Source organism: Osmerus mordax, chromosome 3 (assembly GCF_038355195.1).
Source record: "Osmerus mordax isolate fOsmMor3 chromosome 3, fOsmMor3.pri, whole genome shotgun sequence".
NCBI classification, from domain to species: Eukaryota; Metazoa; Chordata; class Actinopteri; order Osmeriformes; family Osmeridae; genus Osmerus; species Osmerus mordax.
Window position 1 is genome coordinate 15549579 of NC_090052.1, and position 24990 is coordinate 15574568.

The 24990-nt window shown below is 46.7% G+C and overlaps 2 protein-coding genes across 4 annotated transcripts in view; one reads left to right on the plus strand and one right to left on the minus strand.

The window, feature by feature from the left end:
- LOC136941056 (histo-blood group ABO system transferase-like) overlaps positions 1-22175 on the plus strand; it is a 45715-nt gene extending 23540 nt beyond the window's left edge. For all 3 annotated transcript variants that reach the window (XM_067233443.1, XM_067233445.1, XM_067233446.1), the window contains one exon: positions 21990-22175. The gene's annotated coding sequence lies outside the window, so the exon portion shown is untranslated. The remainder of the gene's footprint in view (positions 1-21989) is intronic.
- Positions 1-24990, minus strand: part of cacna1aa (calcium channel, voltage-dependent, P/Q type, alpha 1A subunit, a) — a 73178-nt gene that overhangs the window by 4770 nt on the left and 43418 nt on the right. The window contains exons 35-49 of the mRNA XM_067232720.1: positions 24362-24472; positions 22711-22794; positions 22627-22629; positions 18702-18818; positions 18523-18588; positions 18278-18375; positions 17972-18122; positions 17715-17842; positions 16009-16105; positions 10640-10754; positions 9867-9974; positions 8222-8325; positions 3643-3755; positions 3033-3165; positions 1097-1210 (exon numbers count right to left, since the gene is read on the minus strand). Of these exons, the coding sequence (XP_067088821.1) occupies positions 1097-1210; positions 3033-3165; positions 3643-3755; positions 8222-8325; positions 9867-9974; positions 10640-10754; positions 16009-16105; positions 17715-17842; positions 17972-18122; positions 18278-18375; positions 18523-18588; positions 18702-18818; positions 22627-22629; positions 22711-22794; positions 24362-24472 (1542 nt within the window). The remainder of the gene's footprint in view (positions 1-1096; positions 1211-3032; positions 3166-3642; positions 3756-8221; positions 8326-9866; positions 9975-10639; positions 10755-16008; positions 16106-17714; positions 17843-17971; positions 18123-18277; positions 18376-18522; positions 18589-18701; positions 18819-22626; positions 22630-22710; positions 22795-24361; positions 24473-24990) is intronic.

A 24990-nucleotide genomic window follows, 5' to 3' on the forward strand; every position in this document is an offset into this window, starting at 1 on the left:
TCTCTTAACTAAAAAACAGACACCTTTGTTTCAACCTGGTTGTGTCCACTGTATCAGCTCTATGTCCAGAACCATCATCCATGAAAATGCCAAAAATCAACAAGTGTATGTTTTCAAATAATACTACAAGTTGGTATCTCAGCAATAATGGCAGAAAAAGGGCACTGCTTCCAAACCTGGTTGAAACAAATTCCCCACGTTTACAAAAATTCATCTCTGGAGTCAGACCCTTAAAAAGGAGGGAAGGAAAGATTGATGAAGAAAGAATAAAATATTGAGTTTAGCGATATTTCTCATAAAGAAAAAAAGGTTTGAGAGAGAGAGAGAGATTAGGGGCTTCAGAGAGGTGATCGTCATCAGTAGAGTCTGTATTTGTGTGAGTGTGTGTGTTCTGACAACCACAGGACTCACCAGGGCATGAGACACTATAGCAGGGATGAGTGTGTTTCAGATGAGAAGGGACAACCACAGTTACACACCTCCATGCAATGAGACATGGGCAAGGAGGAAGGTGGGCAGGGAGGAGGGGAGGGGAGGGAGGAAGGGAAGAAGAGAGGGAGGTGGGAAAGGAGGAAAGGAGGAGGGGAGTAAATGAGGAAATGAGGAAGGAAGGAGGGGAAGGACAAATGGTGGGGCAGAAGGATGTTTTTTTTTGAATAGTCACAAATTTACACAAAGGTCAGTCTGTTAACCTGTCCAGCTTTTCATTCCGCCAGTTTATCTGCCAGTTTGTTCCTCTATTTAGTTTCTTTCTGTCGTGTTGTGGATTGTTGGGTAGCGTTCAAACTTAGTATCAACCCCTTACCCTGGAACAACTGTCAATTTACATTGCCAAAATCCACAAATATTCAATAGATTACAATATGTGTGATGCACTTTTGTTGCCTCACTATCCGAAGGTACTGTATCATGACTCACTATGTTGTAAACTACACTTGTTCCCTTTACTACAGTATGTCCTTTAAGACTTAAACAAGGAAGAACATTTGGAATCTGTATCTCCTTACTGAGGTAGATGGCGAGGGAAGGAAAGGGAATCTGGAGTGGGAGAAAGTAGGAGAGGGATGTAGGAAGATGAGGGGATGAGGGTGCTCACTTGGTTGTCGCCTGGGAGGCGGGGCATGGAAGTGGCCCTCCCGTGGCCTTCCATTGGCTGATAGTGCTCGGTATCCGAGTAACCGTCCCGCCCCATCTCTCTCATCTCTACCGTCTGCAACACAGAGTGAGAGCGCAGGCGTGATTGCCATGGAAACGACACGACTGAGGATGGGGGCCCAGGGGATGAGAGGGAGTGAGGTAGGTGGGTGGGGGTTGGAGGGGGGTGATCTACTTCTGGACTGAGAAGGTGCTTCTACGGTAAGGTAGGAGTACTGAGATCAGGTCTTTGTGGCTGTGGGGGGTCTTTATTCCTGTTTCAATGGCTAGCACATTGCTAAGCACATTTTAGAGGTCAATAAGCTATAAGCTATAAGTAAGGGTCTAAATCTGGCATTTGGACTGGGGTTGATCCTGCTGATGGGCCTTGAGCCGGGCTTGGGCCTGGGGTTAGCGCGGGGTTAGAGCCCAGACCTGGGAAGGCTCATGAGTTCACAAGGTTGGGTAATGAGGTCCGGAGTCCCTCTGTAGACACTGTAGACAGTCAGACGTGTGAACATGGGAGACAACAGAGAACAATAGGTATAACAAATGGAAAAGGGTGAGTTAAGCCAGAGGATTCAGAAGGCAGCAGCCCGCCTGGTCTTCAACCTACCCAGACGCTCCCATGTTACCCCGCTCCTCATCTCCCTTCACTGGCTACCCATCATGGCCGTATCAGATTCAAAACCCTGGTACTGACCTTCCGAGCGGTGAACGGGACTGTACCTGCCTACATCTCTCCTTCAGCCTTACACCCCCACCCGCCACCTTCGGTCTTCTTCTGACAACCGTCTGGTGGTCCCACCTCTCAAGAGCGCCTGCTCCCAACCCAAGCTCTTCTCCTGTCTGGCCCCCCAATGGTGGAATCATCTCCCCAGCTCCATCAGAGATATTGACTGTCTCCCCACCTTCAAGAAAAGGCTAAAGACACATTTGTTCCGGGAGTACAACGGTACTTAAGAAAGATTTGTTGGATCCAATGTTAGTTTATTTCCTCCAGGAACACAATGATACTTATTGAGGGACTTGTTGCACTTGTTGGTTAGTTGTAACTGATTTAAATACTTGTTCCCACTGGAAATTATATTTTTGTTGCTTGCTTTCCTACAGGTACACTCTTGCACTTTTGAGGTTCATGCATGAGGTTGTAATTTGTTTAACTACATGCTCTTGTGTTTCTTCCCATTGGCACTTATTTGCTTATCACAATGTATGCTCCTGTTTTGGCTACCAGCAATGTTTTTGGGGCTATCTTGTTGTGATCATTGACCTATGCACTTTTTGTAAAGCTCTCTCTTGGAAGTCGCTTTGGATAAAAGCGTCTGCTAAATGAATACATGTAAATGTAAGCCAGACATTTACATTTACATTTAGTCATTTTAGCAGACGCTCTTATCCAGAGCGACTTACAGTAAGTACAGGGACATTCCCCCGAGGCAAGTAGGGTGAAGTGCCTTGCCCAAGGACACAACGTCAGTTGGCCTGACCGGGAATCGAACTGGCAACCTTCGGATTACTAGCCCGACTCCCTCACCGCTCAGCCAACTGACTCCCAGACACAGCCAGATCAGGTTCGTCTGAAGGAAGGCAGGACATGAGCGGGGTGGAGTTGAAACCATTGACCAAGCCACAGCTCCTGGGTCAGCTGTCACTCCTTGAATCCTCCAGCTGGTCACATCGGCATGATCTATAAACAAATCCTTAGTTTCTCCATTCCCTCAGCTGATCTCTGATCTATTAATGGAGATAGATTGGGTCAACGTATGTGCTCATCTACACAACCAGTCTTGTATTATCAGACCAGGGATGTCTAGAAGGGAGGGAGGAAGGAGGGAAGTATTGACAGAATATTAATGTCAGGTACTTTGTGTTCCATGTGATGTGTGTGTGTTTACCTGTGAGTTGTGTCTGTTGTCCAGGTGGTCTTCTGGTGGCCCCTCTGGGCTCCAGCTGCCAGCTTTCTGGGACATCTCCTGGGCCCGGGCTGTCACCCATGACTGGCTCTCTGGGACCCCCCCCTCCACCGGCCTACGGCACACACACAGTCACACACACCTCCGACAGCCGAGGGCAAACACTTGACACACCCTGGTGACACACACACACACCTCCACCTGACATGCAAATGGAATTCTCAAGGTAGAACACACCGATCCTTATCGTTCGTCTATCTATGCTCATACATCTCCTTACACTCTGTATCAGCTACATTCAGTGCTTGAATGAGCCTTTATCTTCATTACGCTCACACACACACACACACACACACAGGAGTCCTTTGAAACATAAGGCATGTTGACTCAATGTTTGCCAGAACATGAACCTCTGCCCACAGGAAGATATTGGGTTCCCACCCACCATCATCCCTCTCTGGCTGCAGAGAGAGAGAGAGACAGAGAGAGAGAGAGAGAGAGAGAGAGAGAGAGAGGGGGGGGGGGGAGAAAAAGGAGAGGAGGGAGGCTTCTAAAAGAGGGTGGTGGTGATGGGGGCGGGGATATTACTCACAGGCTGTTGACGGGGTCTGACGACTGGGATGGCGGTAGGCTGTTGAGGCCTGGACCCCCGTCAGGAGTGGGGGAGGGAGGCTCCACGCGCTGAAACAGTAATGGCGTTCGATTCTGTGTGAGATACAACATGGCCGCCAGCTATCAGGCAGACTAACAGGAGATGCGGGAAAGGAGGGAGGAGTTCGGGAAAGAGGAAAAGGGAGGTTAGAGTGAGGGGGGGCGCAGATGGAGGAGAGGTAGAGGGAGGAGAGAAAGAAATGGGTTTCGGCAGTACAGGGGGTTGACGGGAGTAACCAAAGGGCACTCTGGGGGTTGAAGTCCTTTTGCGGATGGATCATGCCGATGGATCTCTCACTTCCAGATCAGTCCATGAGTGACAGATGTGACCGGAACAGCTCTCACTGCATTCATGACTTTGGTGGTGACCGTTTGGCTGCTACCTTGCTTCATAATCACTGATTTATGACTATTGTATCCAAAATCAAGGTTCTTCTGTTCTATTTGGACGTTAAAATGAGCTTAAGACCTGCAGCAGCCAATCGGTTACCTTCAATCAAGCAACCTGGAAATGACAGTCGGTGCAGTAAAACAGTCCATTGGTTGAGAGCAGGCCAGGGGGAGGGAGTTAGGAAGCAGAACAAGGCACTACGTGACTCGAGCCCAACGTAGAGGTATACAGTACAGGACACACTTCAGGCATCTTCACCCAATAATTGAGTGAACAGTGGAACAAAAGGTGGGAGAGTAAAAATAAGAGAACAAAAACAGATGACAGATACAGAAGTCGAGGATGAACATGAGAATGACCAGGTTTGGGAGGTAAAATAGCAGGAAGGATGAAAAAACCTGTGGGGGAACGTATAGAAACAAAGTTTCCCAAATATCCCATACAGTGTTAGAACTTTTTTTTTGGTCTTCGAACCTCTACTTTCCAGCCCTAAGATGTCTTAAGGAGGAGCAGTGCTGTTTGATGTACAGTACTGTGGTCCATGCATCTTATGTGCTTTAAGTGGATAGATAACAGAGACTTTCACTCATTCGCAGCAAAATAACAGTTATTACTCCACAAAGTAGCCATTTTGGCTGACGGTCAAACATCTCTGCAGCATTTCTCCGCCTTGTGGAGCTAACAGGACATGGAACTTTGCCATTTCCTGTCCGGGACAGTGCACCAGCGACCCTAAACACATCACATGCCTGAGTCTGGCAAACTCCATCTGCACCCATGCATGACATGAACATTCCTATGGAATGGATTATTGATGTCATTGGTCTATCCAGCGTCCTGGTTCTTATGTTGTCAAATGTTGAAACATCTCATGATGATATTGTGACACTTAAATAACGTTAATACAGAAAAAACGTCTGTGGGGGACTGTTTAAAGATGTGGTGGACCACTCCTCTTTTCTTGCCCACTTGTAAGCAGGAGGTAGACAGCATCCAAGCAGAGGTTGGGAAAGGGGGACAGGTGGGGTAGAGGTCAGGAGAGTAGGGGCAGGTGTGGCAGACTGGAGGTGGCCGTGCTGATGAGGCAGAGGAATGTGGTGGTGGTGGCGGGGGGGGGGGGGGGGGGGGGGTGAGGCAGGGGCGGGGAGGAAGAGTTGGAGGTTGAGAGGTAAAAAGGGGGTGCGGTGGACTGACGAGGGCGGTGGCAGAGACGTAGATGGGGTGCAGAGAGAAGAAACCATCTTGCAGGATGGATCAGCAGGGATGGAGCGTGTTGGAGTGACATCATCTGTCTTCCGTAAGCCAGGAACATGAGCGCATGGTAGTAAAACACATTGCTTTGGCCCAACTACCTGCGGGCTGTGTGACTGACAGGAAGAGAACGGGAAGTGCTCTCAGGAACAGGAAGTGCTCTCTAGGTATGTCTAATACAGCCATGAGTGCATCCACAACTCACAGAGCCAGGAACAGCCTAGGGATAAAGAGGGCAGCGAGAGGAGGTGTGGAGTTTCGTTTCTAAAGTGTTTCTGCTCTTCATTGTGTTTGTGTAAGTTCAAAAATACAACTAGTTCAAAATGGTGGCAAATATATCTATTTTTTGGGGGGGGGGGGAATGAAAACATATATACATCAAATACCTTTTAATAACCTTGTTTTTACTTTTAAAATATTAGATGAAATGTGTTACAAATGCTTTCATTGTGCTACAATGTGTTCAGTTTCACAGTTTGACCACCAAGGGATAGACACTATTATAGAAACACAAGGCAATTTCTGTCAAGATAAAGGAGAGCTACAGGAAGACTACAGTGCAAACACAGGCCAGGTCAAAAGTCCAGGACTACAATCCAGGGCTACAGTCAAGGGCTACAGGCATAAGGGAAGGGTTTCATTAGCAATCAAGGCAAGGAATACAACATTAAAGGTGTCCTGGCAAGGAAAGCATAGCAGAGCCAGACATACTGCCTTTGAGAACTGTGACAATAACACATCTGCACCCACACATATCTAACCCAATTCGTGTTCAGAGCGTGTTCTGTACAGTATTTACATTCTAGTAGTCAACATTCTTAACCCTCGTGCTGCCTTCGGGTCACATGACCCAAAGGTTCATAACGAACCATCGTTGTGTTTACCCAATTTTACCCAATACAAAAACAAATAAAAATTATTTTCTTTTAACCTTCGCAATGTTGGGGGTCTGAGACAGCCTAACAGTTAAAAGAAAATGCAGTTAAAACAAACAAGCACATTGTGTGTATAAAGTCACTGCTGCTACTCTAAATTTGCTACTGCCTGCCATTACCTCAAATACAGTCAGGTCCATAAATATTGACATTGACAATTTTCATAATTTTGGCTCTGTACACCACCACAATGGATTTGAAATGAAACAATCAAGATGTGCTTTTAGTGCAGACTTTCAGCTTTATTTTGAGGGTATTTACATCCAAATAAGGTGAACGGTGTAGGAATTACAACAGATTTCATATGGGCTTTTGGTCCCTTCGGACAAACTAACATAATCAAATCTAATTGTCACTTTTAACCCTTGTGCTGCCTTCGGGTCACATGACCCAAAGGTTCATAACTAACCATTGCTGTGTTTACCCAATTTTACCCAATACAAAAACAAATAAAAATACATTAATTTTAACCTTCGCAATGTGGGGGGTCTGAGACAGCCCAACGGTTAAAAGAAAATGCTTCACTTTGTTTTTGTATGCAGTAAAGTTGTCGCAATACAATGGTGGGTCACAATGACTGATGGGTCATTCTGGTACAAGTTGATCTTTGTTTCATCTGTCCATAGGATAATGTTCCAGAACTGTACAGGCTCTTTTAGATGTTTTTTGGCAAACTAATCTGGTCTTCCTGATAGAGGCTCACCAATGGTTTATATCTTGTGGTTAACCCTCTGTATTTATGCTGGTGAAGTCTTCTCGATTATTGACTTTGACACAGATACGCCTACCTCCTGGAGAGTGTTCTTGATCTGGCCAACTGTTGTGAAGGGGTTTTTCTTCACCAGGGAAATAATTCTTCTGTCGGGAGTCAGGTGGCTGAGCGGTTAGGGAAGCGGGCTAGTAATAAGAAGGTTGCCGGTTTGATTCCTGGCCGTGCATAATGAGGTTGTGTCCTTGGGCAAGGCACTTCACCCTACTTGCCTTAGGGAGAATGTCCCTGTACTTACTGTAAGTCACTCTGGATAAGAGCATCTGCTAAATGACTAAATGTAAAATGTAAATGTTCTGTCATCCACAACAGTGGTTTTCCGGGTGTTTTGGTGTTGCTGAGCTCACCAGTGCGTTCTTTCTTTTTAAGAATGTACCCAACAGTCGATTTGGACACACCTAATGTTTAATCTCTCTGATAGGTTTGTTTCGATTGTCCAGCCGTATGATGGCTTGCTTCACTGATAGCAACAGCTCTTTGGTCTCCAAAACAGATTCCACAAATACCACACTTGAAATGAACTTGACCTTTTATCTGCTCCTTGTAAATGAAATAACGAGGGAATAACACACACCTGGCCATGGAACAGCTGAGCAGCCAATTGTCCAATTACTTTTGGTCCCTTAAAAAGGGGTGCTCCACATATACAATTTGTTGTAATTCTTACACTGTTCACCTGATTTGGATGTAAATACCCTCAATAAAAGCTGAAATTCTGCACTTAAAGCACATCTTTATTGTTTCATTTCAAATCCATTGTGGTGGTGTACAGACCCAAAATGATGAAAATATGTCAAAATATTTATGGACCTGACTGTATGTTGTTTGTTTTTAGACCAGCAGAAGGCCCAGTACCTTGCGGAAGTTCTGCTGAACTTAAAATGTCCTCAGTCTCTAACACTCAAACTCTTTCTATCTGATCTGTAAGAGAAATGGCTCAAAACCTAAATAAACCCCAAATAAATGTGACACGATGAGCCTATTGAATGCAAAAGAAACATTTCAGAGGGTCACTATCCCCGTAATTTAGCTTCTCACTGCATGTGGGCTAGTTGTCACTTGTCACAGCTCAGGCCAGTGTGTGGAGGGGCTAGCAGCCTAGGTGTCTCCTCAGTCAGCCTCAGGGCTAAAGACACTAGCAGGGCGGCTGTGTGTCCCCTAGTGACAGTAGTACCTGCTCCTCGCGTAGCGCCTGCGAGCGCTTGGCCTTGCTCTGGCGGTAGTACTCCATAATCATCATGGCAGCGTAGATCTTCCCCACCGTCAGGTCTGTCGCTGCTGAGAGAGGGACAAGTTACCCTGCACGATTAGACGCTTACGTATGGGACCCTGAGCGAGAGGGATGGGAGAGAGGGGAAGAGGCATGCACACAGTGACACAGACACACACGCGCACGCACTCCTTTCCAGTCTACACACAGACACACACACGCACACAGACACACATCTAGTCTACACACAGAGAGAAGCACTCTCACACGCACGTACACAAACACAGAGCCGATAGTCTTTTCACAAACAGACTCTGTTTAAAAAAAAGGATCTGATACATTTAATGTTTTGATATGTCTAAGATACAGATCTTTTCATATCATATTTCAGAGGTTTCTATATAGAAAATACTGAATTGTCATTCATGTAAAATAAGACCAAAGGCCACTTTATTGTGTGAATGCAAGGTCCTGGCAGTGGACTGAGAGCTACCCAACAAATCCAAAATGGCTGTTTTGATGCTGTTTGGCATTCTGAAGAGCAGAAAGAGTTCCCCTCTACTTCTTAATAGTAGGTGGGAAGAAGCTCTGATAGCGACCCTGAAATGGCCAACGGGAAAGAGCTTCAGAATGTGAAAAAGAGTTAAAACAGTCTCAGAGAGAAGCCAGGTTTACAGCAAATCAAATCCTCACAATAAAATGGACGAGAGTCGATCAAAAAAAGTGCATTCGCAAGCATTGTGCTACAGTAGGGACCATATCTGTGCGCCACTCACCAGTAGGCTAAGCAGCTGCTCGTCAGTTTGATTTCAACATGGCTGACAAGAACCATGAGAAGGAGCATAACGCACCCATGTCAATCTGGTTCAATGAGCAGTCAGGTGAGAAGCACCACAGAAAATCGGTCTAGATTGTTCTACTATATACGTCATGCTCTCTGCAAACCATTACCAACTACCATGGATGCAACTAGTGCTTTGGCACCCGTGCATGTCATTTAAACTGTTTGCAACGCTGTGTGTTTGGATATAACTTTTCCTAGGAAGCACAGCCCCGGTCTAAAAGTTACTGTACAGTATCAACCCTGGAGTGAAAAGACTTCTATAGAGAGTTGGTCTATAGTAAGGCACCCCCTGAACTCAGGCACAGAGAGCTGGACCCTGGGGAGGGAGCTGCTGTAGGGGTAGGGAGGCTGAAGAGTGGGGTCAGCCGTGGAGGGCTGGTGTGATGGCTGGAGAAGGTTTGGTATGGGGAGTATGTGTGGGTGTGTGGGTGTGTAGGTGCAAGGCTTGGACAAGTCATGTAGATACGGTAGGTCCTGTGGTAAGGCTGGGCATCAGAATTTATGAGATAATAGCTTACATATTTCTAACTGTCGTGGCGTCCTATGTGGGTTTGGGCGTGCGTGTGTGTGTGTGTGAGGGAGAGAGAGAGAGAGCTCCTGCGTGTGGCGAGGGGAGCTGTGCCTGCTGTCTCAGAGGGTGCAGCAGTGAAAGAGACTGGCTGAGAGAAGCTGTCCTCGGGTGGCGTGAAGAGACAAGACGCCGGCGCTCGCGTCACGGTCGGGGCGTGTCACGGTGGGCGCGCTCAGAACCGCTCTGCAACTTACACTTGTGTGGTGTGACCAGCAGGTCCAAAGTCTTCTGGGAGAGGTTGGGCCAGATCGCCATCATCTCCTTCCTCAGCTCCGCGTCCATCTGGTGTTTGTCTACACCACCTACACACACGCAATACCACACACGCGCACACACAAAAATACGCGGGCAAGCACACGCACACACATATATGCGGGCGAGCGCACACACACACACACACACACACGTGCATGCACACCCAAATGTGATACATTCACACGTATTGACACACAAACACGTCAATACAAATAATCACAGTGCCAAAGAAGGGACGAACAACACACACACAAATATTTTTGGTTAATGGTTGCAAGCCTGTATGCACCCAGCAAAGTTCTAAACTGGACTTGCTATAATCTGAAACATGGAGTAATCATCTGAAATTGGGATGAAAACACATCCAATCAGACGAATACACCTGATCACTTGATAGAGTCTAGCTTTCCGTTTATTGGATTTTTTTACTACGATCTACTCCTTCAAATCGACAGTAGGGAATGGAATTGGTCCATTCGACCCTTAGAGGGTAAGACTAACGCCCTGAGACTATTCTGCCGATGAGTGTACTAGAGGAAGAGCTGTACTTGAGAGACAGAAGGAGAGGACGAGGGCCCGAGGAGTGAGGGTAGACAGGATACAAACACAGCTGGAGCAGCAGGAGCGGCCGGCAGCCCTGCGCTGCTCCAGGGGAAGACAAGAAGGAGAAGAGTCGGTGAGAAACAGCCAGGAAGAAGGAGGGGATTCAAACCTTCCGCACCCTTGGCGATCTTGATGTCCAGGGCCGTGCGGATCAGCGCCATGAGGGTGGAGTTGAAGTGGACCGAGTTGTCATCGGCAACGGGGAGGTCCATGCGCAGTAGCCTCTGTGGGAGACAGCGAATCGGAGGGGAGGGGGGGATGGGGGGGGGGGCAGTGAGAATTAAGTGCGCACGTCCCGGATAGGGGGTGGGTGCGTGCGTATCGGATGTGTGAGTGGAAACCTCCGGGTGGGGTAAGGGAAGGGAGGGGAGAGAGGGCTGGGACAGGGAATGGAGGAGGAGGGGAGCTCAGTAGATATCATAGCTGTAGGACAAGCGCATTGGTCTGACTCTGTCAGTCCACTGGCAAAACCAATACCTCATGGAAATAGTGAAAGTGGGTAATTTTAAGGTAATTGTGGAATGAAAAGCTGTCTGTAAAAGAAAATGTGCTTACCCCATAATCAAAACATCCCATTTTGTCAGAAGGAAATTAAATACAGAATACTAATAGCCTGTGAGAGCCAAGTTGTTGAAAAACATTGGCTAGACATTACTGGTAGGATGTAACTGGCTAGATGTTCTATTTTAAAACTAAATACAGTCGTGACGTATGGCATCATAGGTGTAGGGGAGATGCCGTCTGTCAAGTGTTATGGAAACATTTGTCAAGCTCCTTGCAGAAGTAGGTCCCTCACAGGTTTTGTAGAGTCACATAGTTGTGTCTTACTGCCAGAAACAGCACAGACTATTGTCCAGCAGATCTTGAGCTCCCCCTGGAGGTTCAAAGTTTGAACAGAGACCAGGCGAAAAAGCCATAAACCAAAACCGAAGGGCTGGGAAGAGAGACGGGGTGCGCCCATTGTTTTTGTTTATCGTTTATCCAAGGCTGGTCTCGCCAGATATGGACGAGAGCAAACACACACCGCACAAAACAAAACACACACTCGCCGGTGTGATGTTAGTGTGTGCGGGAGACCACAGTCAGATGGCGACAAAATCCCCAACATGCAACAGGCCATGCTGGAAAAAACTCCCACCCCCTCCCCCACATCCATCCACCTCCCCTCATTCCTGTGACCCCTCCCTCCCACCGGCCCCGCCCACATGCATCATGCCGTGCTCACATGACAAGCAGCTGCACAGCCGTACACAGAAAGCATCCTCAGTTTGGCATGTTACAAAATGGTTTCTGAGTCAAGTTAGTTAGTGATTACTGGCGGGAATCAGAACAAACTGTAGGTTGCAGAGGGTCTAGGTCAGTATCACTGCAAATGGTGATAGGAGCTATAGGCAGAGAGTGGAGGCACTATCCAGATTCTCTGATCTCTCAACAAGAAATGGGTGCAGCCTTAAAAAGTGAATATAGGCGGCAAAAAAAAAGAAATTGGGGAAAAAGAAAAGATGGCCACCAACAAAGCCATGTTTGTGAGGTCAAATGGGCTGTGGTTGCAGGTAGCCTATAGTCTATTGAGGACTAGATGGTGAGTGACGAAACGTTAACAAAGAACAGGGGGGACGGGGGAGGGGTAGTTTAGCGTTTAGAGGATATAAAAGCGAAAAAGAGGGAGGAAGCGGGCAGTTGGAGGATGAGTCCAAAAGGACTCCTCACCCCCCATTTGAGAGAAAAGCTCAGCAGAAAGAAGTTAGAAAAAAGTGAGATATGATAAATAATACAAGAGATAGAAAGAGAATACAAAAACTCTACCACCACGCTAATCCAGTCAATGTCCGATACACAGCGGTCCAGCCTGAAGACTCTACTGTCTCTTCTAAACAGAGAAAAGTCTAAGGTGAGTCACACTGAAGCTAGGGCTTCCCTGTTTCTCACAGGCCTAGGTCAGAGATCAAAGAGAAAATGGCCACAAACTCTCATTGGCCGGAGGATGGGGATAGATGGACATACTGTACAGGGACAGAGTTCGAGGAGAAGGTGGGCAAGGTTTATCTGAGATAATCTATCTTCATGGCTGAGGTTTGAACCTATGATTAAGGACGGACATCACTACAACTCACTGTGCTGATTAGTTTATTCGGTATGGGTGTGGAGGTATGGGTGAAGAGGTAAGGTTTGGTGACGAGTGAGGAAGTTTGGGGGGGGGGGGCAGTTACAGGGACCATACTTCAGAAGGGAGGCTGTTAGGACCACGGACAAAACAGAGAGAGAGAAGGATGAAGGGATGACAATAGAGAAGATCAAGCGCCAGGATGAAGAGGGAAGAGGAGAGGAGGAGGTTGATGAGGGAAAGGAGAAAGCAAGAGGAGGAACACAGAAAACAAGGTATAGAAAAGAGGGAATGTACTGGAAGGGAGAGAGATCAAGCACCATAAACAGTAGAAAGAATCACAAACCAACCATAGAAAGGAATGCGAGAGATTTAGTTGAGTGGAAAGAGAGATTCAGCAAAAGAAAAGGGTTGGGGCAAAGCGATGGCTAGCAATGGAGAGATCTCCAACTGTATGTCGACAGGTATTTGCATGTATTATGATAAAACTTAGTGACTTTGTTTATTTCCTTCTGTTTGTTGTAGGCTTCAAATGGCAAGTGTCTGGACTCTAAATATCCAATCAAATGCTGTCACCCAAAGTCTACGCTATTGGTTAAATGTAGTGGTGACATAAGTCTGATCTGGTTCTGGGATCACTCTGTTTTTACCCTTTGGGTAGCCATAGGGGCTATTACCAGCTTGGTGCAGTCTATTGTCCCGGGGGAAATACAATTGCGTCTTTTAAATAGAACGTCTGTGTAGCGAACGTGGGAGCAGGCGTCAAATTCATCTGAACTAACTGAGCAAGCATGCTGTTAACAACAGAGACAACATTATTTGTACTGATGTTGCTGAGGACAGTAACATAGGGCTTCATAAGGGCTTCATAGAGATGTATACGATATGGCGTACTGCATAGTAAGGGTGGAGAGTGTTGTTAGGATTGTAACGGCTGTAGCTGCGTGGGTGTGTACGTGTGTGAAAGAGAGGGGCAGAGACGGCAGTGCCCACCAGTGGAGGCGTGAGTGAGGGGACAGGCATGCGGGGGGAATGGGGACAGTATGCAGAGAGGAGGGGGGCTGGAAACAGAGTAGAACTGCATTGACGGAAGAGACGCGGGGCAGGAGGGGGGAGGGGGGCGGGGGATACACCTGCAGATTTTGCTACCGGGCCGGAGGTTCTACACGACAACAACAAAACCAAAAGTAGTGGAAAATTGATTGGTTATTTGCTGGCAATCGGATGTCTTGTTTCGCTACGTAAAGAGATTGAGAACACGGTCACCAACGGGATTGTCCTACTCTCTACCTCCTCCCAAGAAGTGTGTATTAAAAGAAGGCTCACCCATTGTGTGTGTCTGCGTGTGTGTGCGTGTCCCATCCACAGGACGGAGCGACTCAGAGGACAGAAGTCTTGCGGACCTTCCAGGCCCTGCTGCACACGCATGCGTGCGTGTGTGTGTGTGTGTAAACGTGCCTGGATACAAGTGCGTATGTACATGTTAGGCAAAGATTATATTAGATATGGGTACCCAATATATTGCCAGCATGGCTAAACTTAAATGTTTTTTCCTAGTTCTTTTTCTTAATTAACTACAAAAGATGATGCTACAGATATACATTAAAAGCAACCCTTTAATGTATACACTTGTCGAAAAGACAATATGAAGTGATAAAAGAAGAAGTCACTTGATAAATTCCCCAAAATATGTTCGTCATGAACGATTATTGATTGGCTGGCAAAAGTACAATGCCACCTTCAATGTCTGAATGACACGAGCAGGTGTGTTCGACTAAGTCCTGAGCGTGTGTGTCCGATGGTGTCCGTGCGCTTCAGTCAGTGTACACGGCGCAAAAGGGCTGAGAGGGTCCCTCCATTCGCCCCCTCCTGTGGATATCCTGGACACCTGAGTCTGACCCTTGACCCTAACCCCCTTCCCCCCCCCCCCCCCCCCCCCCCCCCACAACACCAACCAGCACCTCCCCCCACCCCTCCTTCGAGTAACGGAAAGAAAAACAAGGAACGGATAACTGAGGAGGGAAGAAAGAACACCAACACTACGGATACACAACGTGAGCGCTGCCCCCTTCCCCCCCCTGCCCCCCGGTGGTGGGGTCCTGGTCTGACCTTGTAGGCCACCCGTGCTGGGCACCTCTTCCCCAGGCCTAGCGGAGGGCACATGTGCCTCAGCATCTCATACATATCCCTGCAACTGATCCTGCCACTGGGGCCCCAAACACACAACAGCCCTCCCAGGAGGTGGGAGGCAGAGAGAGAAAGTGGGAGGGGGGGGGAGGGAGGAAAGAAAGAGAGTGGGTGAGGGAGAGAGGAAAGAAAGAGAGTGGGTGAGAAAAGGGAAGGTGGATGGAGATCGGGAGATTGATATGGAGAGATGCAGAGTAAGAGAGAGAGAGAGAGAGAGAGAGAGAGAGAGAGAGAGAGAGAGAGAGAGAGAGAGAGAGGAGAGAGAGAGAGGTGGGGAGAGGAATGGAGAAAATAGAAATATAGGAAGAGGGAAAGAAAGGAGAAAAACAACAAAAAAGACAAAGGTTACTTGGCTGATCTGGAGTTTGTGTGCGAGAGAGAGAGAGAGAGAGAGAGAGAGAGAGAGAGAGAGAGAGAGAGAGAGAGAGAGAGAGAGAGAGAGAGAGAGAGAGAGAGAGAGAGAGAATCTCAGTGAGGCTGTTCAGGGCTCTGAGTCTGCGTGTCTTCTCAAGGAAGGAAGTACGATGGAAGTAGGCTGCCAGTACATTATTCTATGCAAGCTGGAAATAGGGTTTGGGATGGGGCATGGTTGCATAGGAAAGCAAAACAGAGCACAACAGGCACTGAGCTCTTATCCTGCTGAACCAGGTGGACGGGGGGGGGGGGGGGGGAGGGGGGCGTGGGGGGTAGTTACGATGATGACGGGAGGGGTGTCAATGCAGTTTCTGTCCCCCCCCCCACCACAACCAAGAACAATGCAACAGTACAGATTTCCACAGTGCCTTTAGCTGGGGCTCGACAGCAAGCAAAACAACGGAGAGAGAAAAAATGCCGGAACCATATAATAAATACATTCATGTTCTTATTTATGTAATCAAATGCTTCAGGGTCTTTTGGGGGGAGTGGGTTAGTTTCAGTGGTGCACTTCATGCTTCTCTGGGTGTCTGCATTGTCCTGCACATTCTCTTTCAGGTCAGAATGCAAGTCGAAATGGTGAAGAAGAAAAGAAAGTTGTAAAAAAAAAAAAATGTATACATAAAAGAACGAAGGAAAAAAAAAAAAAAAAAGGAAAAAGAAAATGAAAGGAAACATATTCATAAAGGAAGAGAAATCAAAACGTAAGCGACACTCATTCCATTCCTGGATGCTGTGGCAGGTGTGTTGGAGGGTTTTAATGGAAGTCAAACCTTGCAGGCCACCCTATGAGGGCATTTCTTGCCTAAGCCAAGAGGAGGGTCGATAACTCGTAATAAACTGTACATGTCCTTATAATGAATGCGCCCGCTGCAAGAAGAATACAGGGAGGGTTAGAACACGGACACCAACACGCACATGTACACGAGTGCACGCACGCACGCACACACATACACACCCCATCAATAACAGAAACATCGGGGAATAAGAGCACAAATACAGGATTATACAGTAGAACGCATTAGTTACTGTAAAACACGCACACACTCTACAGGCAAAAAACACACTTGTTGTTGCGCGTCACCCAGTTGAGCTGTGGTGTTGGTCATCCGCACTGACTTGGTCTCTTCCTATTCCAAAGATATCTCCTTATCTTATCTCCTTCTCTTTCCTTATCTTTCCACAACCCCTGGCTCCTTCCTCCCTCCCATCCTCTCACAATACTGTCTGCCAAGGCTTATTTGGGTTGTGTACGTGTGTAGTGTGTAATTAATGAATTGGGCTAATTAAAAGGGAAATGCATGCGCTTCCTAAGTCGCTTAGTGTGTAATAGTTACTTTCAACACAGCACAACCCCTGTATGTCTGCAAGTGTGTGTGTAACCTTATCAAATATTTACCCATCTTTATGTAAAATGTCTCCATTCCTCCCTCAACTCCTTCCTTCCTCTTTCATTCATTCCTCAGCTCCCTCCCTCCCTCAACTATCCCTCTACAGTGCTGACTACAGAACAGCAGGAGGGTGACAGGCACTGGAATGCAGATACCAAGAAACTTAAAGTTCTGGGTCCACAGAGTGGACCACAGTGGATATGGAGGGGGTGGTGATACTACCACAGTAAGTTTTGGCAGTATACAGATTCCAGAGGGGGTTTGTAGGAATTCAGGGTAAGGGTGGGGTGGGGGGGGGGTCTCAACCACACACAGTGAACGGGGAAGGGGGTGTATATTGGGGGAAGGTGGGATAAGTGGATGACTGAGGAGGTTACACCTCAGATCCATGATCCCCCCTCTGCGTTTGCCGTGATGGAACATTCTGTCACCATGTCTCCTTTCATTTCCCTGTGAAAGTCCCAGTCTTTCACTACGGCTGATATGGGATCAGAGTTCCATTATGCAAGTCTAACCTATAATGTCAAAAACAACTGGTCAACTACAAGCCATGGGTTCCAAAAAGTCGGACCCCCTCCCCCTCTCCCCCCCCAAAAAAGTGTTGCCATGACAACAGAACGCCTGTGTTAACAGAACTCTGAGTAGCGTGTACAGTATGGGATGGCCTAGGATCTGCCTATCGGGACTCGTCATGGCTGAAGAGTTACGGCCCGCATATTAACATGGAGGAGCGGTAGTCTTCCTCTGCAGGAGTAAACACATTTAAACAGGTGGAAGCAGTCGATCCATATACAGTGTAGATTAAAGTTTTGTAGTGTGTGTGGGTCTAATTATGTGTGTATAGATTCTCACTCTGTGTATGTGTGCCTTGAATACTTCCCAGTGTGAGGTGTGCTCATCAAAGTGTAGGAGTGTTATATAGTTGAGTTGACGTGGGTATATGTATGTATGCAGTGTATGTTGACATCTATAGACATACGTTGTTGTATGTGCACATGTGTAATGATGTGTGTATATGTGTCATTTGCATGACTGTGTGTGTGTGTGCTTCTAAACGCGTGTGTGCGTGTGTGGGGGGGGACACTCACCAAGCTGCAGGGTCATACTCGGCCCAGATCCTGACGTACTCGTCCAGGTGATGGGGACCCAGGATGGAGGAGTCCCGGGTCAGGTACTCAAAGTTGTCCATGATGACAGCCACAAACAGGTTCAGCATCTACACGACACACACACAGGGAGAAACAAACTGAGGAAATCGAAAGAGGGTGCCCCCCCAAAGAAGGCGAAAGAGAGACGGAGCGAGAGAAACAGAAAGAAGGAAAAGAAAGAAAGAGGTCTTCCTCACCAGGAAGGAGCAGAAGAAGATGAAGGAGACAAAGTAGAGGTAGGCAAACTGACTGCCGCACTCTGCCAGGGTGTTTCCAGAGAGAGGGTCGCACACCTTGCCGCCCAGGCATGACAACATGATGTCGTGCCATGCCTCTCCTGTCGCACTCCTGGAAGGCAAACAAAGGCAAAAATGTGGTAGACTCTAAAGTCACACAGGTACATTTAGTCTTTTTTTTTTTTTTTGCAGACACTCTTATCCAGAGCGACTTACAGGTAGACACGTGTGTAACGCAAACACACACACACACACACACATACACACCTGAAGAGTAGCAGGAGAGCATTGAAGAAGGTCCTGAAGTTGTTGTGTTGGTTGATGGCACTTTCTGCTTCCTCGTCTATACCTATGTTCCCAAAGAGCTGCCAAGACAAAACCATGATCAACAAACCAGCCTCCGCTGTGTGCCAGAGTGTGGTTTGATCCGATGGTCCATCATAGACTGACTGCAGGATGTCTTGCATCCTCATCATTATCACTGCTGTGCAGAGCATCGCGGGAAGTTCTACCTGCATTCCGATGATGGCGTAGATGAAGAACAGCATGGCGATTAGTAGACACACATAGGGCAGCGCCTGGAGGAAGACAGGAAACCGAGGTTGAAAGTACCGTGATTGTTTGTCTGCGTGAGTGCGTGCGTGTGGGTCAGTGTGTGTATTTGCGTCTGTGTGTGTGCGCGCCTCACTACCTTGAAGGACTGGACGAAGGTCCAGAGCAGGATACGGATGGTCTCTCCCTGCCGGAGCAGCTTGATGAGACGGGCTGCCCTGAAGAGCCTCAGGAAGCTCAAGTTTATGAAGTTGTTCTACAACAACCACAGTATGGCCAGAGTGAGAAAGCAAATGAGAGAGATAGAAAAGAAAAGATTCAGAGTCAGAGATAGAGAGATAGAGAGAGAGAGAGAGAGAGAGAGAGAGAGAGAGAGAGAGAGAGAGAGAGAGAGCAAGAGAGAGAGAGAGAGAGAGAGAGAGAGAGAGAGAGAGAGAGAGAGAGAGAGAGAGAGTGGGGCCACAGTTGGAAGGAAAGAAAAGCGAAAGGAAGGAGAAAAGGATAAGAGAGGGGGAATATTGAGGTGAAAGGGGATGGAGTTTAGAAAAAGGAGGGGGAGAATGATGCAAGAAGGTACAGGGGGTAGAGAGGAGAAGTCAGTGGCCAGGCAACGTCAACAAGAACCTTACCTAAAACAAACCAAAACCAAAAACAGGGGAAGGTTCCAGAACCAAACTGAGGAGGATTCAAACCCAACATAACAGAAGAACCAAAATATCTTGATTCAATGCAAACCAACTGAAAAGCAAGGCTCAAACAGGCTCAGCATATCCAAAGAGTTAGAGGAAGAAAAAACAAAACAATCGATACAGGGGAAAGTTAAATCATATAGGTCATAAAGCCTAGCTATTTTCATCCAATTGGGGTAAGTAGTAGTAGTAGTAGTAGCAAAGTAGTAGTAGTAGTAGTTGTAGTGCAGGGAACAGGGGTTTTCTCATAAACACAACCAAATGCACTGGTATCCTCTCAAGGCAAACACTTCTAAAAGTTTATGGAGCTAGCTAGTCCACAGCATGCTAACACTAAGACTGATGCAACAAATTAACGCCAAGCACTTCTAAAAGGGGACTGGCTATTGAGTCATGTGACACACGTATAATAATTGGGTGGAAGATAAAGAAAGGTGGTTTATTGGTTGAAGGACCAACTGCATTGTAGAACATTGTGAAATGGATTACTTAATACAGTATGAAGCCTTTTTAAAAGTGGTATTGCCAACTTCTTTCTCTGGAACATAAATTAATTTAATAGTTGACCCATTAACGGTGAGCACACCACTGTTGGTTTAATGGCTGTAGCAATAAGTCTACAGCAACTATAAAATCCAATATTTTTATGACTAAAACTTTATATACTTTTCAATATGAAGTTGCTATTAATTACATTACTAATAAAATGCCAGTTGAAGAATGTGGAATCAGGGCCATAGCCAAAAAAGTATTTTTGGGGGGGTTCCCATCTTCAAATTATATATCATTTTATATACAGTATATCTGTACTGTATATCAACAATTCCTTATTTTTTAAGTGTAACCAATCAGAAATGTAGGGGGGCCAGACATGTAAATTAGGGTGCCTAGGCCTCGTGGCTATGCTACTGTGCTGAATTCTTAGTTCTAAGAAGTGTTCTAGTGATCCATACAGTGTCCTTCCCCCTTCCACCAGGGGCTGGCAGTAGGCACATGCAGCTACCATTAGTTTCCCCTCATTTCCACCACACCAAAATCTGTGTGTTTGTCTGTGGATGTGTGTGGATATGTTCATGGAATGTTTTTTATGTGTGTGTCTTATATACACCGTGTTTAAATATGTGTATTTTCACCGTTCATTGTGTGTGTGTGTGTGTGTGTCTTAGCTTGGTCCCTTTCCAAGACATGCAGTGGGGCAGCATGCACCACATGCCCACTCTGCCATGGGCAAAGTTTTAGGTCCAGTCACCCTGTCTCTGACCGTCACTGTGCATGTGTGTGTGTGTGACCCATGCTATCCACTCTGATGCAAACGGCACCAAAAGGAGGCAGATACTGATGTAGAGTTGGAGTCTCTGTCTGTCCAGTTCCTGGGAGAAGGTCATTGTTCAAGTCCCAGGTCGAAAAGGTCAAAGTTTAATAAGGGGTGGGGGATCAAACACATGCATCATCACAGCCACACCAGGGAAGGAGGGGGTGGATGCAAATTCAAATAAGATCTCCAAAAAATTACAAACCATCTACATGTGGATGTTGCAGATGAATGGTTTATAGCATCATTTTTGGAGGTTGATTGTAACAACCAGTGCGATTGGCCAGGCCAGTTTTTCATGGATGGACACATGGGTTTCATAGTGCATTTTGATTGGATGGATTCGTCAGAAGAAGTGAGGGGCAGGGCGAAGTACAGTAGGAGGCACCATTAAGTAGCGGAGTTTAAAGAAAGCATGTAAAAAAGATAAAAAACAGAAAAAGAATGAATTGTCATTATGGAGACACAAGTTAGCATGGGCGGTCATTTCAATACCGCTACACATACAAACAGCAGGGACATGAAGGCCTAGGAACCAGGAGAGGTTGGCTGCCTCACTCCTGTCCAGGGCTGAGAGGGCTGAACGTGAATGTCAAGGTACACCTCAGACCGGCATAACGGCAGCAGATGCTTTAATCTAAGCGTCTCAAATTAAAGGCCGACTAAAACATGGCTGCCGTTGAGCTGATCCGAGTGCAGCGCTCGTTCTTCATGTTCACCATGCCCTAGCCTTGAATAAGAGCTGGAGTGGACCTGAGATCCATTTGGAGGACGTGGGGAAGTCTAGCCTGTCATGGTTCTCAAACCGTTGATGTCCACAGCTTGCTGAGACAGGCCTGGTACCGTAGGGTCAGGGAAAATGGTAAAAAGCCCCCACACCTGGAGACAGGTCAGGGTTCCAGCCCAACACTCTTTTGATTTTGTTCTCTAGAAATACAACCCTCCTTCATCCCTCTTTGGAAAACCTCTGATCTGATGTAACAGGATGGGTATGAGCTGTGTAGATGAGCACTTGCTTTTACCCATCCCGTAGTGATAGATTAGAGAATGTTTCTAGAAAGAGAGGAAGGATGCATGTGTTGGTGTTGGGCTGGAGTCAAACCCCTGCAGCTGTCCAGGAGCTTGAGAAATGACATAATGTTAGAAATGATATGTAACATCTTAGAAAATCAATTGGTTTCAAGAAGCTTAATGTCAATTGAAATAATTTGATTAAATGGACCCCAGGACTGTCTCTTTACAAAACATTGAAACAAAATGAAACATTTACAGTATAATACATTACATTTATTAAGAAAACAAAACACTAACATGTACACACACACACTTGAACAACATAATACCTAACCATATAAAATAACTAATCTTTCTCATTGGTGGATAAACTAACCAACAGTCTAACTGGATGGTTTACATTTACATTTACATTTACATTTAGTCATTTAGCAGACGCTCTTATCCAGAGCGACTTACAGTAAGTACAGGGACATTCCCCTGAGGCAAGTAGGGTGAAGTGCCTTGCCCAAGGACACAACGTCAGTTGGCATGACCGGGAATCGAACTGGCAACCTTCGGATTACTAGCCCGATTCCCTCACCGCTCAGCCACCTGACTCCCGGTTTAATGGTTGAATGACTAGTGAGATGCTTGGATTGGCCATCTGGCTTCCAGCCTGGTCATGTGAATAGCTGCTGGGTTGCCTGGCGGAGCAATGTGGTGAGGTAGTGTTCTGTTTGGGGAGTCTATGCTCCTGAGTGGTGTCAGAAACTCGGCACTGGCTAGCTTATCCTGGTCTCCAAGCACTCCACCAACTAGGACAATTATATAAGACATTCAGGAGCTGTTCATGCCTCGCTGAGCAATGCAGGATTCTCTTCAGTCTCTGTTCCTGCCTCTCCTTCTCTCATCTACTCTCTCTCTCCCAGTCTTTTAAGATACTGAGGCAGATGCACACTTAAGCACAGAGGTATACACACACATACACAGGTACACACACACACACTTTAAATTGTTTTTACAAACATGATCGTGCATGCAGTTGAAAGCTCAGCTCAGACACAAACCATCTTAACACTCCCTGACACAAACACACGCACACGCCCACAACCCACCCTCCACCCCCACCAACCCCTTGAACCACCACTTACCCCGAGCTCAGTGACTAGAATGTCTGTGATGCTGCCCAAAACTGTCACACAGTCAAAAATGTTCCAAGCATCTTTGAAGTAATTCTGTGAGAGGACAATGGATGGGAAAGGTAAGGATGAAAAAGGAAAACAGACAGGAAAGGGAGAAAGGACAGGGAGATAGGAGAGATATCAATTGGATGGGGGGCGGGGGAGGGGTGGTGGTAAGGAAATAGATAGACATGAAAAAATAAACAGAAGAGAGAATGAGGGAGAGCGAGAGAGAGAGGAGGAAGAGGAAGAAGAGAGAGATGTCAGTGTCAGACAAGCACAGGAGGAAGATCCGATGATACAAATTGACCAGCACCGCCATCAGGCTGGACGGAGGCCAGAAGGACAGAACAGAGAGTACCAGACAGGACAGACGACAGGACCCACAGGACACAATACATCAGTTTAACAACAAGTACACAATGTTGCATCATGTGACTGGACCCTCCTACCGACCACGACACCCGTCTTTGTTAACCCACCTGACACGGTCAAACAGAGAGGGAGGGAAGGGAGAGAGAGAGAGGATAGGGGAAGCAGACAAAGAGAAAGCGAGGGATATAGAGAGAGAAATAGATAGAAAGAGACGGTGAAGAGGTGGGGGGGTTGACACAGAAAAGGGAGAGAAGAAACGCTGCAGGGCCGTGGCACAAACGTTGACTATAAGGACCCCTTCATGCGCTGCCCTGCGTATGCCTGTTGGCAAAACTGTGCATTAGATGAGGAGGGTCTGGAATGGGGGTTGGGTGGTGTAGCTAAAGCAATAAAACACCTGACTCACAAGACTGAGAAGTCTTTTGCTCTTTTCTGCGTTGTGTGTGTATGTGTGTGTTTGTTCATGTGTGTGTCCATGTCCCACGAAGTCTACAATTCCTTTAAAGCCCTGACTCTCCTTTGTAGGTCCCCCCTCCCTCCCTCTTTCTCCTTCCGCTCTCCTCCATATCTCTTCCCACCACTCGTCCTCAAACTGTCTACTCCATGGCTCTCTCCTCCTCCCTCTTCCTCCCCCCCATCCCTCTATCTCTTCCATGCCTGCACACCTTCCCGCTGACTGCAGCCATTTCTGTTTGTACAGCCATCCCTCTCTTTCTCTCGCCTTCCTTTCCCCCCATATGCTGTGTCACTCGGCCACTTCTCCTCCGGTTGTCACCTCCCCTTTTTATGGCAGTGCCATGTTTAGCAGCTCGGTCAGTGCAACTTCATATGTTGTCTCTATGTAGTACAATAGGAAAACTATTGAACTCATTGTAACTTTCTGGTTCATGGATGCTGTGCATATAAGATTGGTGCGCAGTGTTATTGTGATGCTGTGGTTCAGTCATCTTGGATAATGGAAGGGTATGAGAACGGGTTTAGCTCAGTTGTAGAGCATTTGACTGCAGATTGAGGTTGAAGGTTAAAATCTCCTGCCGTATGTCAAACCTCTGCAAAATGAACACATTATTTATTATTATTTTATATTACCAGGTAATCTATGCTTTGCCTTGCAAAATGTATTTCCTTTCTGTATGGACACATTTAGAGAAAATAGTGCAATACAAATATATTTTACAATTATGCATGTTTGAGCATACATACACTGGTTTGGGAAACACACACACTGTCCGAGTGACACACTCACCAGCACTCCAAAGGCAATGATCTTCAGCACACACTCCATGGAGAACAGCGAAGTGAAAACTATGTTCAAGTTGGCCAGGACAGCTTCATAGGCTGGTGAAGCTCCGTCGTACTAAACACACACACACAAACAAACACACACACACATACACACGCAGGCACGCACACACACAGAGACATATAAAAGCACACACACACAACCACAATCACACAGAGGCATACAAATATTTGTACAAAACACACAAATATTTCCATATACGAGTGCACAAAAAAAGGACAGAAAAGACATACATGGACACACGAATAAGGACGTGGTGGCACAAAGAAAGATGAACATGGTCAACCCCACACAGAAACACAGACAGCCAGGGACAGAGAAGTAGGCACGTATAAAGACAGAGAGAGGCACTCACACGATTTACAGTAACACAGCCAGTGGACAGGCAGAATACAGTAGGAAGTTACAGATCAACAAACGCATTAGGTTGTCATTCAATGTGTTAGCGTGACAGAAAGAGAGAGAAAAAGAGAAAAAGAGAGAGAAAATAAAGAATATTCTGTGTACAATGGTTTCATTTGACTGTATGATCCATGTGTGTGTTTGTGTGTGTGTGGTTGCTCCAGATTGTG